At 40.4% G+C, this 18,477-nt stretch overlaps 1 protein-coding gene across 8 annotated transcripts in view; it reads right to left on the bottom strand.

The window, feature by feature from the left end:
- The window catches only part of cacna1ba (calcium channel, voltage-dependent, N type, alpha 1B subunit, a), a 129,513-nt gene that overhangs the window by 80,753 nt on the left and 30,283 nt on the right, over positions 1-18,477 (bottom strand). For all 8 annotated transcript variants that reach the window (XM_037097238.1, XM_037097240.1, XM_037097241.1 and 5 more), the window contains exons 4-6: positions 12,542-12,633; positions 11,466-11,618; positions 8,800-8,987 (exon numbers count right to left, since the gene is read on the bottom strand). In XM_037097238.1, coding sequence (XP_036953133.1) covers positions 8,800-8,987; positions 11,466-11,618; positions 12,542-12,633 — 433 coding nt within the window. The remainder of the gene's footprint in view (positions 1-8,799; positions 8,988-11,465; positions 11,619-12,541; positions 12,634-18,477) is intronic.

Genomic DNA, 18,477 nt, shown 5'->3' with positions numbered 1-18,477 from the left:
TGTGTTAGTGCATTAGCCAAGGTCGGGGCGAGCCTGACTCAGACTTTGGCTAACAGAATGGACACAAGGCATTAGAAAAGCCATATTAGCACTGTTCTGCAACCTACATGTGCTAGACTGAGGACAGCCATCAGTTCAGCAGCAGTACCACACCCATACTGCCCAACACACTGCAGACAGACCAGGAAATAACAGGTGCTGACTCACAGAAACACACTCCACCAGTCTCATGTGTGAGACTGCTGATGCTGCTGCACTTTTAGAAATATATCTGTATATTTGATCTTTTTCATTTTAAAGAATTAAAGTATTGCAAGAAGCAGTATTTCCTCCCCTCAATATATATATTTGAGCACAGTGAGGAGACAGGAAGAGACAGGAGTTTTAGCAGTACTGGACGACAAGTAGCTGGGAATGGTCTTCACTGTATCTTGTGATGCTTTCCTCCAGCTCCCTTGTAAACATCATGCTCCCCAGAGCTCTGTCTGACAGCATCTGAAAGTCGGCCCGCTGTTTACAGGTGAGTGGATACTGTGTCACCAGGGGGAACTCATGCAACTAACCCTAACTATCCCTGACAAGCACTGAAAAGGCTGGTGAAACCAACAGGGCACTGTCTGTGTGTAACAGGGCATACTGAGACTCTGGGTGGCTCAGTGCAACACTGAAACATAACAGACCACAGCAGGCAAGGGAACATGCACTGTGATACAATATGCAGAGTTACTGAAAATGATAACTGCCAGTATCCACACTCTGTGTTGCAGTTTAAGTCTGGCTTTGTGGAACAGCTAAAAGAGAAGAGCCGGAGGAACACAGGCCTCCTGTAGTGCTATTTATCCATCTCGATTTTTTGGTGTGTTTTAGAAATATGGGCAGTAGAGATGTCTGCCTCCTGTCCGATATAATGGAACTACATGGCGCTCATCTTGTGCTGCCTAAAGTGGCAAAAAAAAAAGGCTGAAAAACTCAACAGCAATGTCCAGATGGATTAATAGCACTACAGGAGGCCTGTGTTCCTCCAGCTCTTCTCTTTTAGCTGTTCCACAAAGCCAAACTTAAACATTTGGTGATGCTGCTTTCAGCTGTTGCAGTCTGAGCCACTGGATGTTGATACTTTTCAACATAAACTAAAAAGCTAAATCTATCCAGTACGGTTTTTATTAAATGTCTTCCAATTTGATGGTTTTAATGTTTATACTCATTACTTATCCTATGTTATTTTAACTATTCATTTTATTGCAATTAGTAGCCCTTTTCACACCGAGTCGCCACGTTATCTCTGCAGCGACAGTTTGCCAATTCTTCGCTGTTGTCTGTTCGCACAGAGCCGTGCAACTCTGACGTAAAGACGCACCAATGTGCAATTAACACAGAATGCCGGTGCTGCAGACCTGAAAGAGGCGTGACGGTACACAGTGATTTGGACAATCGCTGTTTTTTGGGCAGAAATGTTAGGAAGAGTCGGTAGGACAGACAAGAGGACAGACAGGAGGACAGACAGCAGCACAGATAATTCTCCATGTATAACTGCAATATTTTACTCCTCATATAAGTTTCCAAAGACAGTTACAGTTACTCAGTTATTGTTGTTTGGTTCTGTAACGTTGATTTGTGTTACATTTCTCTTTATTTTGTTGAGTGATGGATCTGTTCAGTTATCACACTGTGAACACCATCAGATCAACACTCCCTCTGGAGGTGCATCAGATGCACCTGCAGAGAACTGGTGAAGGATCCCTGCACTCAAAGGGCAGTGTGAATGGGGCTAGCGATTATTAGTCTCTAAACCTGTTTTTGTTTTCTGATATGTTTTTTTTTTTTTCAATCACTTGTAAAATACTTTAAAACACACTTTGCATTTTGATTTGTTTGAAAGGTGCTACATAAGTAGAGTTTGATTATTTGACTGATTCACTTGCACTGATACACACACAAACCTCACAACAAAACAAACTGGGAGAGCATTATCTTGACTTCCAGTTGCGTTTCATCAACACATCTGACAACAGATGTCCTGCCCTCATTGCTCACTCACTATTTGTAGCTTTGGATCTGAAAGCACCAGAGTCCTGAGAAATTGAACCATAAAACTCCATGAATACATTCACACCTACACCTAACATATCTTATCTAAATGATGACATCTGATCACCTGCTTCTGTACTAACACCTGATATTATACATCATCATATCATATCTCAATTCCACCTGCTTTTATCTAACCATTATAAGTGCATGAGGTGGACACATGGTGTGACACATGGCCAATCTGATCACAGACCATCAGACCACCTCTAGACGCGGATCCAGTGATGTTCAGAATGTGCTTATATGATACTTTGCACAAGCTTTAGTCAGAATCAGACACATCAAGAGTGTATCCTTCAAAGTGTAAGTCATTTAAATATAAAGAGAATATAGAATACAAAGACTGGGAGACAGTCAATTGATTAGAAATGCAGACTTCGATCAGACTATAATCTTCATATTAGCTTAGTTTGAAATTACAAGGGGACAGTGGATGTTGTTCAGTGGATACTTTTCCGTTTTGTTGCAAAGATATTCATTTAAATTATGGCAGAGTCACACAACAGCAACCCTACCTGCCATTTCACTCCAAATATTCCTGTGTAATCTGGAAAGAGGGAGGTTGTCTAACCCTGAAACCTAGTCACCCAATATATATATATATATATATATATATATATATATATATATATATATATATATATATATATATATATATATATATATATATATATATATATGTGTGTGTGTGTGTGTGTGTGTGTGTGTGTGTGTGTGTGTGTGTGTGTGTATATATATATATATATATATATATATATATATATATATATATATATATATATATGGGCTAGTGTCAATCACCTGACACCCTGCTAACACTTTGATATATTTACCATGTGTTTAATGAATTACATTGTTTGCAAAGAAAGAAGAGCTTTGTTCAAGGTTGATGTTGTTGAAACTAAATGGACCTTGTTAAATTCAACATGAAGCTGTGAAGGTATTAGAGGGAGATGACAGTGATGTTCTTCTCAGCTTGTAGTCCTTTAAGCTTTTGACCTTTGTACTTAGCTGACCTTTTTATTTATTTATATTTGTATATTCTTGTAGATTAACTTTACATTCCTTTTTACATTTAAGAACAGAAACTGCTGAAGCTGAATCTGGATGACATGTTAAGCTTGTGTGGTTGAGTTTCACTGAGTTTTGACTTGGTTGTGTGATTGTGGAGATTACACATTTGTGGGATGTTGATACTCAGCTTTTATGTGATTTGGGTTTTTTAAGTTTATTAAGCCTAGTAATTAGATGTTAGGGTTTTTAGGAGATAATGGCACCTCATCATCATAAAACCAGAACCTAGAGTGAGGTTCCTGCAGGATGATTTAATAGATCATCTTGGTACTACAGTACTATATTTTGCATGCACTTCGTTGATGACCGGACAGTTAGACAGACACATAAAAAGTGAAATATGTGTTACAGCTGGTGATTAGAGAAACCAAGCTGAACTAGTCCCTTTAGGCATTTCATGGGTTGCAATTGAGTTCGATTTTAAGGGAATCGTTCCTTGCAAAGGTCAAAGGACAGGACACCTGATGTTATCGGTTTGTCTGCAGCAGCCAGCAGGGAAAATTTTCTAGAACAAAGTTTGATAGAGACAGGCTTTCAGTTTTGATGCCTCTGCTTTGATATGTCACAATATTAGAGTGACACACAAGGCCTAACGAAGCTTTGTGTCAAATCTGAGGAGACACATCTATATCTGATTAGTGTATGTGTGGATTCCTAAGGACTGAATATAAGTTAGTTGTTGCTTATTTTCAATGTAAAATTCGTTTTACTTGGATGATTCAACACCAAACCTATTCTGCTCTGAGGGCTGGCTCTTACATTTATAATCCTAAATCCTTACTGTACTGTATGTTAATCTCCAGTGTCTGACATTTTAAATGTTTTCTACACACAGAGCTGAGACAAAGCATAAAAAGGCTGGAACACCTGTCAGAAACCAGGGTTTATGTCTAAGAGGTCTCCTAATGAGAAACTGACGAACTGAGTTTTTTTGCCCTCCGTCCCCCGTCTTTGGCAGAGACAGATGAGGGCCCATCGGGCCATGATGGATGGCCACTCTGATGATGAGGACACAGCCAGGTCCCACAGCGGCAGGAAACGAGACAGGCGTCACTCCTCCCTTGAAAATTCAATCAGGAAATCCACCAATCATATTCAGCCAAAACAGCAACCCCAACCCGCATGGTAAGAGAGCATTACAGGTCTGTCAGTGATCCAGAAGACAGGAAAAAGAGCTGTCTGATGATGGATGACAGAATTACCCTCACCCCCAAACCTTTAGAGCCCATATGGACTAATTCTGGATTACCACTTCAGTTTAATGGGGATTATTCATCATGTTAATGACGCCAATGGCCGATACTTATGGAGCAAAGGTCTAAATCTTCATCGTGGATATGTTTATGGGAAGTGTTAGACCATGAACTAGAATCAACATGACCAATAGGACCATCACCTACAAAAACAAGAGGTAGAATGAGAACTTCAAAAAAAGTTAATGTTCTACGGTAAGCCTCACACGTTTTAGTCTATGTTTGTCTTGTCAACAAGACTACTGTAACCTTGGACAAGTGTCTGAGCTGTGTGCTCTCTCTCTCTCCGACTCTCTCTACCTCTCTTTTCATTCAGGCTTCTCTCATCCATCACCTCTCCTGCGACCTCTCTCTCTCTCTGCTGGCTGTCAGTGCCTCATTCCAGATGTTTTGGATGTGGCTCTTCGGCCTCCTGGAGATCCTGCCTCTCCTCTCGTCTCTTTTTGTTATTTTTTTTCCTATCTGTGTGTTTGTGTGCTCAATTTATTTGTATCTGTAATTGTGTCTTCGTAAATTGTTCATACTGTGATGTTGTCGTTGGTTGCTCTTACACATGACATCTGTTGCACACCTGCCTGTCCTAGGAAAAGAATCCCTTCTCTGTTGCTGTTCCTCAGGTTTCTTCTGTTTTTTTCCCATTAAGGTGGGTTGTTGGAGAGTTCGTCCATGTGTCTGTCTTATGCTCTACAAATTGTAAAGCCCCTTGAATTAAATTATGACTTTCTTAATTTAGCCTGTATGAATGAAACTGACTTGACTGATTAATAAATTAAGCATAAATCACCTTTCATAATTCATAGAAAATGTTTCTTTTCATTTTCAGTCATTTATAATTTAATCTTTATCAGGGCTTATATTAAATTCAGTGGAAAGAGGGGACTATTGTCTTTCAGCGGAAGATACATTTTGGTCAAATATCAGCTTCTACGAATCGGCACAGGATCCCCACATCCAAATGGCAGTGTGAATGGGGCTAATGGCTGTCTATTGTGGCAAAAGACCTGTACATGAAAAAAAATGTTTAGACTAAGATTTAGATAATACAGAAGACAAGGTTGAATTTGAGCTTAATCTGCTTTTACTCCTGCTCTTAAGGGTGAACAAAAACATTAAAGTTGGGCCAGTGGATGACGCCATCGTCCATCGGCGATGGTTGCCAGCTATTGCCTACTAATACCTGACCATCGAAACTATTTTCTTATTTAACCAGTTCAGTTAGGAAAACCCAAGACACTTGATTACATTTCTGACAGCAGTGTTTCTTTCCAAGGGTTTCTCAGAGTCATTCTGTTTTTATACAGTTTCCTTATCTTGGCTTCCTTGGCTAGTCAGCCAACGTTATTTTATGCATGTGAGGCTGAACAAAGCTGAGTTACAGACGTCCTATGGAGACAAGGATGCTTTTAAACCTGGCACAGGGATGTATATCGGTGCCTCAAATTCATTTTGATGTCATCCTCCATCACAATGATTCACCGTAGACTTTGTCATATGCCAATTCAGCAGACATTGCCCCCCCCCCACTAAACAGAGTTCATTTGTAGCTCTGTCCATGCTCCTGTGTCCAATACTTGTGTGAGTGTTACAGAAGGGAAACCATTATTTGACATTTAAGGAGCATCAAAGCAGCATCCTCTATCCATCATGCCTTTCTTTCTCTCAGCAACCAAACTACTATTGATCGCTTTCTACCTCCCTCCTCTCTCACTCTGTTTTTGTTTCCGTCTTTCAGCCCTACGAGGGAAAACTCACACAGCCTTTCCCCTCTTCAACTATTTAATCATTTAGCCTATTGCATAATTGTTTCCATGGCATGATATAATACTGACTTTATGCAAATGGCAGATAGGTGTGATTTGCTTCATGCTAGCAGTAAGGCTGCGATGCTGTGGTCCTAATGGGAGCTGCTGTGTGTGAGTCATCCTCTGCAAGCTCTTATGCTTGCCTCTAATCATCCCCCTGAGGAAGGGTGGGAGGGGAAGGAGGAGTCGGTAGGAAAAGCACAGTGTCTCAGCAACAATGCACAAGACAGACTGGCCTGTACATTCATGCCATTTTCCATCAATTGTAGCACACCGAAACAATATTGGAGTATTCAGTACTTCAGTAGAAAAACTGTGAACCGTGAAACTATGTCAAGCCTCAATTGAAGCCGATTTGATAAATTAATCGCAGCCAGAGGTCAGATGTGGGAAACTGTTTCGTCAAGTTGCTCTTTGTGGAACTGAATACCGCAACACAAGCTCAGCTGATCTGTTGTTAACGTGTTAATATAAAGGCTGCTCATGATCCTCACAGTATGCTATGTTGCTGCTGGATGTAAATATAACAGAATGTTGAACTTCAATATTCTGTTGTTTTCTTTATTCATGAGGCAGGTTGCTCCTCCCAAAGTACATGTAGGCCTACATGTCATGTAAGTCCAATATAAAGCCAATAAACACATATGTTTTGTGATCAGTCTTTTCTTCTGTCTAAAGATACGTTTCATTACATATCATAGAATTGTGTTTGAGTGGGGTATCCTTTTTATTTTTGTAATACTGATATAATAACGTTATAGCAACCCCCTCCCAAAATATGGCAGTATAAATGTAAGTCTCGCCCTCTCCTTAAAGTGCTACACAGACGAGGAATGATTTTTAATTTGATTTTTTAATTTGAAATTGTGAAGTTATGTGATACCTCCTCATTTTACAACAAAAACAAAAAAACAAACTAAATAAGATGGAAGTGTCTGGAAAGAAAACGCACCCCTGCTAATAGTTAGCTACTTGCTGTTGGCCATATTCAGTATTTCCCACAGGATTTTCTGAGAGGGGGGGGGGGGGATAATGTACTGTGTCGGACACGGGTGCCAATCGGGTGGGACACCTGGAGAGTGTGGGTCAGGTTTTGCGATTGCCATTTTCAAGGCGTCACATGCAAAAAAATCATTATTGGCAACACATCTACAAAAATATGACTGCATTTCAAAATGATAAGCATTTATATCTCATATGAGCTCATTCATGCATGCTTGTGCCCTCCCAGAACTCCCATTCCCCACACTGGATTACTTTCATTTTTAAAAATTGCGTCAGTCTAATTTTCCTTCAGGTGCAGGTCAGGCATCAGTAACAATTTATAGCAGGTCGGCTCGGGGGCGAAATGTAATTTGTGCTACTGTCGGAAAACAGGTCAGATCCTCTAGCTAATTATCAAGATAGATATCCAACATGCTAGTTAACATCAAGGATTGCGGTGGAAGATGATTGGTAAAATATTTCCTTTCTCTAACATTTTTTGTGAATATACAATAACAAACTAGATGTTTCTGATACTCTTCAACTCACTGTAACAGTCAGTCATAGACGACATTTTTGTCAAGTAATGCAAACAAAAGAGACTGACTGAAACGTCGGTATGTGTTGGAAAGGCGGAAATATTTTTTCACTTTTCATAATTAGACACAGTCTCGTCAATGTATGGGAAACACTGATATTCTATGTGATGCCCAGTAAAGAAACATCCAAACATCGAAGTGTGAAATGTGTTTTTTTTCTGTTTAAAAGGTACAAATTTAAGAAAATAGCAAGCACATATTCATCTTTTACCTCAGCATTATGTCTCGAGTCTGATCTCCAGCACACAGCTGATAGGCACATGGTCTGTTTCCATGATGTAACAAGGCATATTTAACAGATTCAGTTTGGACAGAGTGGGCTATTTGAGGATAATTAAATGACTGCTTGCTGTTAGGACATGCTGTTACTGTCAGTTTTGCCCTGACCAATCAATAATGGGTGCTCTGTCCCGCTGGTGTCACTGCTGAGTTTCCGATGATATAGAGCTGGGAGCCATTAACTTCTCATTTCTCAGGATGCTCAAAGACATATGTTCATTTAAGACTTGTTATCTATGCTTCTTATATGAGCTGCATTTTTCATATCTATGTTATCCAAAGTGCTTTACAATGTTCCTCTCATTCACACAGACTCACTCAAACAGTGAGCTACCATCAGGGGCAACTCAGTGTTCACTTTGTTGCTCAAAGATACTTCTGAATGTTGACAGAGGAAGCTTGGAATCCACCAATCCTGTGCTCCAGTAAAGGGGTACCATACAAAATTAATGCAGCAATGCAACCAAATGTTTCTGCAACAAGTGTGAGTACACAAACAAACTCATTGAATCTGTGAAAAAACTGATGATCTGTGATTCAGAGATTCTGAAACCAGGCTGGGCATTTAGCCGGTGTGTAACACACGTTAGTTGAAATCTAGAGCCAACAGTTCCTCCGTCCATAACTCAACAGCACAGCAAACCCCATCCATCTGGTACCCACAGTCCCTAAGAAATAGCATTCAGGCCCACTTATGTGTCCTGTCAGTGGACTTACATTGTAGAGGATGTCCACCCATCCCTCCATGGTGATGCACTGGAAAACGGTGAGAACAGCAAAGAGGATATTGTCAAAGTTGGTGATACCGAAGCTGGGTCCGATCCAGTACTCCTTACAGGCGGTGCCGTTGCTGCAGGTCCGGGCTGGAGGCTCCAAGCCACAGGGGAAATCTGCTGCCTGCTCACCTAGAGCCACCAACACACACATTCACACGCCATCACATACACAGAAATACACACAGACGGTGAGGCACTGTAGAGAAGGCTGGGTATGTATTATGTAAAAGTACTTTCCCATGCTAAGATACAGGATAACATGCCAGCTTGTGCATAATATATGAGTCCAACTACAGTGATACACGGGATGAAAATGGTTAAGCAGAGCACATTTGACCTAATTTCTTGTTTCTATCCACAGTTGCTTACAAATACAGTTCGACTGAAAATGAACACACTGGTAGATTTTTCAATCTGCATTCTGAATATTTGAAACCCTTTAAATGATTTTTCTTTTCTACAGTAACAATACTCAGGTAGCAGGTGCACTCTAACTCTCTCATCTATCTGACCACAAGTTCGCACACACAAACAAACACACACACACACACACACACACAAGCAGCGTGTGTAGTCAAGAGAGAGAAAAAGGGAGCATGTGTGTGACAGTGAGTAGGAAGTTTACAGTAGCAGTGAGCCAAGCTGCAACCCGCTGATTAAAGTGAAGGGTGTTAGCCACAGTTAGCAACAACTTCGCCAATTTCATGCCCTCACTGGTGTGTCAATTTTGACCCACAGTATCAGAATCAGTATCCAGTATCTTGTATTTTCTGAGGTACTGTACCAAAGAAGAAATTCCAGTATCGTCCCAACACTATAACTCACTGTAGTAGGCTTTAAATGGTCATAGTCAGTTTTGCGGGATTTTGTCTTTACTTTATTGTGTTACAAAGCATTTTTGTGCATGAAAAAGGTCTGCAAAGTGAAAAAGTCCACACCAAAATGAGTGACTCTCTCCCACATAATACACTATGTGGTTGGTGGTCAGGCCTTTACTTTCATAACTTATGTGCGTCACTAAGTAACAGGCGATATAGAAATATATATATGTTTATATATATCATAAAATATATTCTGCTGTACCGCAGCAATGGTTTCCAGCTGAAGCTGTTCTTTTGGATCACACTACCTTACTTGGCCTGACCTTCCCTACCCTGCCTCTGATTGGCTACATACTGCCTGTTAAGTAATGCACATGTGCAACTTTCATCAAAGATTGAAAAGAGGCAATATGTGTCACTCTGTAGTTTTTCCGTGGGGTGAAAAGGTTTCAACATTCAGTGAATCTACATTTGATTATTCAAATTCAAATATAGTTTTTTTCATCACAAAGCAGCGATGAAAATGCGTAACGGCCCTGAGAAACGTCCCCGAAAGCATAAGCAACCAGCCAAAGCTAATTGTGCACACTGTCAGTGTGGAAAAGCAATGGTCTGTCTATTTGTTCATGCTAGTTTGTGGTTCACTCTTGCTTGACATAAGATTACACAGTTTAAATGGGGCCAGATGGACTGTTTTTGTTGTTTAAAGTATATTTTATTCTGATGAAGATGTGAAATAACCAAACCATCCTACCAACCGCCCTACATCCCTGAGCCAGCTGGCCTGGTTATATGCTATAGCATATATTGGTGAAATTTAACAAACCTCAGTTAATTACACAACAAGAGGGTGTTTTGACAGCTGGAGTATAATATACAAAGGAGCACTGATAGATACGGTTATATACAAACTATTTAAAAATGCCCTGATTGGCCAGATGTCCTTAACCATGACAAAGGGTTTCTCATAATTTTTAAAATATGGCCAAAATTCTAAAATAGCTCCAAAATTACAGCAAGTAGTAAATCACCAAAGTAACCAGCAAATGCTGCTCTTTCTTTGGCTGCAGCAATCTTACAGGGCTAATGAGCTCATGGCTCAGTTAGAGCTAGTGGCAGATAGAGTTTGTCTAGACTGGGACCTCTGATCACACGTTAGTCAACACATGCGAAGGGGCTTAACTCCATCTTAAATTGATTAGGCAGCTTAATAGTAAACATGGCTGGACACTGAACTGAGACCTCAGAGGTGATTAACAGCAGCTCTGACCAGGACTATGACTCCGGGGACAAGAAGACATGGCAGGCAGGGACTGGGGAGGAGTGAGAGAGAGTCGGGGTCTTACTCTGTGAACTAAGGATTAATTTGGACCATAACAGAGGTGATTGTGGAAAGATAAACCAAGACTGTGTTGTTTAGTTTATGTCCAGTTTAAATGTCTTAATAAGGCAATTAAGCTCATCTTAGTTCAGTAAAAGATAGAAACTTGAATTCAGATAGTGTGCAGTCATGTTTTCTGTTCAGTTTTTCTTTTCTTCACATTTTGAGAATCTATATTGTTTATTTATTGCAAAAAACAGGCCACAGCTAGCTGAATAGCATACTAACATCAATTGACATCTCTTTAACACAGTACATAGATGTCAGACGTTTGACAGATCATCAACACTGTTTCTTCACATTCTGCTGAAAATGTTAGTTCACTTTTTAAATTCATGTTCATATCTCACAAATTGCTATTTCAACACCAACAAACTGTTAACCCCTTTTCCTCCTCCTGCTTACCTGTGTCTATCCTGAAGCAAGTGCGATGGAATTTGCCCATGTAGAAGTCGAGGCCAATGATGGCAAACATGAGGATGGCAAAGAAGAGCAACAAGCCAATCTGCAGTAGAGGTACCATAGCTTTCATAATGGACTTCAATACCACCTGAAGACCTGATGCAGACAAAAGAGATATGATTTTGGAAACACAGGATACTATTTTATTGTATTTCTTCTTTTAGTTTTTCATTTACTGGAGAGTGGAAGGACTGTCAGGAAACATGGGGAGGGAGAAACAATTATATGACATGCAGCAAAGTCAAAACCTAATTCATTTCCACCACCTGATGACATTTTTTTTTTTTTTTTGCTTACACCTACGTTTTCTCAGTAATGCACCATAAGCTTAAAGAAAAACATCCATCTTCTTCAGATTCATAAATGTTGCTAGCTAGTTATGGTTTAATTCTAAATCCAGCTTGATTTTCTACAACTGAGTTCATAGCCATCAGCGGCGATAGCAACAGACTGATTTGAATGACTGAGCAGATCAGAGTGGGCAATGATTGAGAGGTCTGGAGCCAGGCTGTTGGTTCACAAACATGTGAGGATTATGCCAGACTGTCTGGATAAAGTTAATGCATTTCCGCCTGTTAAAAACAGAGAGTGAATTGAAGCCGTTTCTTCATTTCATTTCAATCATATACAGTCACTGATCTAAACTTCAGTCAGAGGTGAAGAGTTGACCCTATGTAACACATATGGTATCTATGATTAAACTCCTTTAAAGTTTCCTAAGAACTCTGTTTATATATATATATATATATATATATATATATATATATATATATATATATATATGTGTGTGTGTGTGTGTGTGTGTGTGTGTGTGTATGTATGTATGGTAGTGTTTTTGCCAGATATGTTGCAGTGACAAATGTAATTTCTACCTGGATTATGTTAAATATCTTGAATAAAATCGGCAAATCGAATGCTCTGCATATATTTACATTATACACAGCATCCCAACATTTTGTGAATAGGAGTTATAGTGGTGACATTAACAAAAAATGTGTTAAAATGTGAAGTGAACTTACTTGGAATGCCAGAGACCAGTTTGAGTGGCCGCAGTACTCTCACTGCCCTCAGTGTTCTTAGATCAAAATCAGCTCCCACAGTGGCCAGGATCCTGCACACACAGCAACAGCATTGGCTCAAGATTACAGGCACTTAAATAGGTGCTGCATCACGTTGATTATGCAGATATGTGACACAGATATTACTTGTGTTATCTTGTCAACACAATTTCAATCAATACTGCAGTCCAAACAGTCTGTGTGATGACATTTTTAGGCTTCCAAATGCTGCCAAAACGTGAATGACCTACAGTCAATACTGTCCCTGAACGCATCCAGTGTTAGCGCTGCAGACACAGAGAGAGCACTGAAGCTGCTGCCTCAGCTCTGCTAACATGTTGCTGTCACATACATGGGCTATATGGTACCATCAAATGTTAAAAAAAATGTTGTATTATTCAAACAGATAAGTATCTACAAATTACACTCAGAACATTGCACTGGTGAAAAGTATAAATGACAAGACAATGACAATGCGTGAGATAGTTCTCAGGTTCGACTTGGACCATTCTTTTTTTTTTAATATTTCCCTTTTATTTTAGATCACTCTTGTGAGCTTGTACTGCACTACTACTACTACTACTACTACTACTACTACTACTACTACTACTACTACTACTACTACTACTCCAAGTATTACCACAACTTCAATTGTGACTTCTGCTAGTTTTATTCCAACCTCGAACCTCTGTAGCTCACTACTCCATGTTGTTGACAAATGTCCTTGGAAAGATGCTGAACCCAAAATTGTTTCAGAACTTCCATTAGTTTGTGAGAGTGTATGAATGGTTATTGCTCCTGATGAGCAGGTGGGATCTTGAATGGTAGCTCTTTCCACCAATGTCAAAATAGGGGGAATGCTGACTCATGTTGTTAAGCACCCTGGGTGCTCAGTAAGACTACAAAAGCCTGCTGCCTGCTGTAGTGAAAGCTGAATTCAAAACGCGTGGTGCATCTTTTGGCATCTTGATAAAACACGCTGCAGAATGTTTGGACACATACTGAAAGAGAGAGACAGTAAGATGACACAAGTCGATGTGGGTGCATTAAGGTCGACAATTAATGCAACCCTACGGGCCCTATTTAGACGGTCTGTAGCACATGGTCTAAAGCGCAGTGCACTTTAGTGTTTAGGGCGTGTCCAAGTCTATTCTGCTATTTAAACGACGGATAATCTGGGCACAAAGTGTGGCGCACGGTCCAAAGAGGTTGTATTTAGACTCTGAATTACTTATGGGTGTGTTTCAGGCTGAACATAAATCAGACCGGTCCAAGTGTTGTCTCCCATTCCCTTTGAGAGCTAGGTGTCCCTTTAGCTCAGTTGGTATAGTGGGCGTCTCATGCAGAGGCCTCGTCCTCGCTGCAGTGGCCCTGGGTTCAGGTCCCAGGGTTCACAATCACCTGTCCCATCAACAACTCTGTTTGACTCCATACAAATAAAAAGGAGTGCTGCTGCGTCACTCTGTGCATGCACGGATCTCAGTCGGTGGATCAACCGGGACAGGCGATAAAAACGATCATCCTGATTAAATGTGTCACGATATTTGTTACTGTGCATTACTGCTCACATGTAAATGTTTAAAATAACTGAATGCAGCCGCTTAAATCCTAAAATCTGAGCATTATGTGCGATGTAAACCTGCCTGTATAGGGGCAGCTTACTGCCTGACCACACCTCATTTTAAGACCAACACACCAAGGGGAGCAAAGCAGGGGGCAAGTACATCTTCTATTTACAAAATGTGGGTGCTGGGCATGAAAATGACAGTGATGTGGCTGTTAGCTGGCTCGTCTTGTTGTTTAATATGTTGTGAAATTATATTCACTGTTTGTTGACCGTACGCAGCGTTACAGACTTAGAATCCTACGAGCATAACTTTGTTTTAAACGCAAAGAGATGTAAAAAAAAAATATATGCAAAATGGTCTTCATGCTTTCTTCTCTGGCAAGTGACCGTGGTATCTGTGGGATAATGTCCTGCAGGGTGTCAGTTATCAGGAATGAATGGATGACGTGCAGCGGATGGTTCAGGCGTCCACGTCGTCCATTAATTCCTGATAACAGAAACCTCGTTGGGCATTATCCCTGACATGAATACTGAGTGCTGTAAGTCTGCTTTGACATGGTGTTATACAAGTCCATGAGGGACAGGGCATTATGATTATTTAACACAACAAACATTTTAATGTATTCAAAGAGCGCAGTGTTAATTCAGCCCTGCCAGGGCCTCATTGGTACAACCAACCGTTTGCAGTGTGTGCATCAGTAAACATGTAGAATAGCAATGATCCATGTGTGTTGGTATGCAGAGTGGCGTGCAGCAGCGAGGACGGGCAGGCAAACAGCAGTTCTGAATGTAAATGTTAATCATTCACAGCAGAACTTCTTCATAAGCTTTACATGATTGGCTGAGCTGCTTCACAGCATTGACTCTCTCGGTCTGTGTCCCCCTGGGGGGGTTCTGTGCACTCTAGACAATTCTGCCCAAAATCCACCATTCCTCCTGCCCCACACCCTCTGCCTGCCTACACTCTTTACAGTTATTACACTGGGTAAGAGCAGAGAGGTTTTCTCTTATTACCCTTATCATTTTCTGGTGCAACAGGAATGCGTTAGGTAAGCCATACACACTTTCGCATTCATTAATCTGTTCTGTCCAAAGTGACTTTCAAATTAGGTTCAATCCGTATCACAGTGGATCAAAGAGAAGCCTTCGAGAAAAAGTGTTTCAACACGAGCTGCAGATGAATTGAGATGAGATGATGAGGGAGAAAGAGATGGAGATTTCTGAGAACACAGAGAGATTCTGATGACTGAATTCAGTTCAGTAAGTCATTCTACCACTCAGGGAAGACACAGAAAGAGTTTGGAGTGCAGAGACTTCCTGCCTAGCACTGATGAGAAGACACTGTGATAAAGCTGTGAAAATGTGGGATATGCGAGGTGCAGAATAAAGACAGAGTAGGAGGATGGAGGGATGATGAAGAAGAATAAGAAGAACAAGAACATCGAGGAGTAGCAGAGGGTTAAAGGAGGAAAAACTACAGATACATAATGGAGATGGTGAAAAGGGAGAAGGAACATGAGACGAATCAACAGGGAATGGCGGTATGGAGAAAAAAGATGATGGAGGGAAAGTGGAACTTAAGGGATCGAAAATCAGGAGATGATGGAGAGAAAGTAATAGTAAGCATGGTGGGTCAAAACAGAAAAAAGGTACAGTGGGGGTAGTAAGAGGATTTTATTTATTTATATAAGTTTGACAATCAAATGCCACCAAAGGTCAGACTAACATATGGAGAACATCCTAAGCAGTACTTCTCCCAAATCATGTTAACTCTGCTGGAAACATGGTACTACTGTTGGTGTTCGGCTTCATATCGTAAAACCATCGATCAATCAGTCTATCTATAGAGCAAGTGCTCTTCTTAGACTGTGTCTTATCCCTTCAACAGCAGCCATGTGTTTATCTGAACTAAAAAACCTTTCAGCTTGATGTGCTAGACAGACACAATGTGAATAGACTGTTTTGATCTAAATCTAAAGAAATACAAATATGCTTCTTATTGAAAATCCTCTCACAGAATCTTTCTCTATCACCAGGATCACAGTGTTTTTGGTTAACAAAAAGTAAAGGCAGGTATGCTGCACCTATACTGCATTGTTGAGAGCATACTGACCAGCTGCACCACCGTCTAGTACGGCAGCACTTCTGCTTTGGACCGCAAACGCCTGCAAAGTGTGGTAAAGACTGCTGAGAAGATCGCCAGGACTCCACTGTCCTCTCTGCAGAGCATCTACCACAGCAGAGCCCACAGGAGAGCTGCCTCCACCCTCAAAGACCCCACCCACCCAGAAGTGTTAAATCCAAGACCACCGGACTAAAGAACTCTTTCTTTCCCACTGACATCAGACTCCTAAACAGCAGATAGGAGTTTATTCTACCTCACAACTGTCCCTTCTGTTTACATGTTTACATTTTTTTGCACATGCATAACTGCATAGTTTTCAGATTTGCACTGTTTTATTGTTATTATTATTGTTATTGCTGCTGCTTCTTCTATTTATCACATAGTGCTTTAAAATTGCTTTACTTTGTGTATTGTATATTTCGGATGTATATATTTCTTTATTACAATGTTGGAACTCTGTGGACAGCAAAACTGAGAACATGTTTCTTTACTGTGCATATGACAATAATACTATGAATCTTGAATTTTGAATAGAACTGTAGAACTGACAGCTGACAAACAGAACTGAGTAGAGAGCAAGTCTCAGCAAGCACCTTACACAGTCTAACATAATATAATACCAAAGCTAATCAGCATGGCATCCCGTCATCCCTACCTGCAGACACAGCCAAATATACCACTACTAAAAGGTTCCTTGTTCCAATTCCTAAATTATCTACCATGAGCTCCACTGAATGGCCTGTCACTGAAAACTGCAGCTCGATTGAGCTTAAAACCCTCAAATTTGGCTATATTCATATTAGATCACTGTCAACCAAAGCCTTACTGATTGATGATTTGATTACTGAGAATAAGCTGGACATGACTGGCTTATGTGAAATATGGCTGAAACATCTTAACAAGGGGGAGGTGTTGCTCTTATCTACAAATCTACTTTCAGTTTAACCTCGAACCTGACTATTACTGTAAACTGACTTTATTTGAGGCTATGGTTTTAAGCCATCTTCATAAAGTAGTAATGGCCTTGTCCAGGGAACTGGCTTTAACTGGTGGTAATCTACAGACCTCCAGGGCCTTACTCCCAATTCCTAGAACAATTTGGTGAATTTCTTGTGGATCTTGTGACTCGTTCAGGAAAGATCCTTATTGTAGGGGATTTCAATATCCACTTAAATAAACCATCCAAGGAAAGCTTTTCTGGGACTTCTTGATGTTTCTGGCTTCATTCAACTTGTTCATGAACCTATTCATTCCAGCGTTTGACTTGATGGACTTGATCCATTCCCACCAATTAGATGTGTCAGCCCTGAATGCTGCTTCTGTCTCTTCTGCCATGTCAAGCCACCTTCTTACTACATTTTAGGTATGATTAGCCTGTCCTTCTACCGGTTACACAAATGTTTTTACCTCTTGTCATATTAGCTTTGTAATCATAGCAGCGCTCAGTGAAAAACTGCCTGGGGTCTTGGCTCCTTTTGCAACCTGTGGAAAAATTCACTAATGAATTTAACTCAGTACTTGTTTTTCTCCTTGATTTTGTCCACTTGTCTCTACCAAGACAAGACGACCAAAGAAATCTACTTCCTGGTTTATTGATGAAACCCGAGATCTCAAGCTGCCCTGCAGGAAAATGGAACAAGCATGGTGAAGATCTAAACTGGACATTTTTTATCTTGCATGGCGTGATAGTGTACTTAATAACAAGCATGCTCTTAATACTGCTAGAACAGCATATTTCTCCAGCCTAAAAAATAATAATAAACACAATCCCAGGTTTCTCTTCAACGCCGTGGCCAATCTTACTCAAAAATCACATTCTACGAGCGGTGCACCCTTTAAAGCAAATGATTTCTTAGATGTCTTTTGCAATAGAAATAATGAGATTAGGACCAAAGTTAAATCTTCATCTCTGGGTTCCTCGTCAAAGTTGATTATAAAACATATTTCTGCTGTTTCTCAGTTAGTCTCAGCTCCAAACACTTTTGAAAATATCTCCCTTGAGATATTGTCTAAAATCGTCTCATCCTCAAAACCAACTACCTGCGTCCTGAAGCCCCTTCCAGCAAAACTGTTTAAGGATCTATGGCCAGCACTGGACCTACAATGTTGAATATTATTAATTTATCACTCATGACCGGTGTTGTCCCTGCTTGTTTTAAGTACTGTAGTTAAGCCTCTGTTCAGAAACCACACCTCATCCCAGGA

This window comes from Acanthopagrus latus, chromosome 5 (genome assembly GCF_904848185.1).
Source record: "Acanthopagrus latus isolate v.2019 chromosome 5, fAcaLat1.1, whole genome shotgun sequence".
Lineage (NCBI taxonomy): Eukaryota > Metazoa > Chordata > Actinopteri > Spariformes > Sparidae > Acanthopagrus > Acanthopagrus latus.
This window is presented reverse-complemented; position numbering and strand designations above follow the sequence as displayed.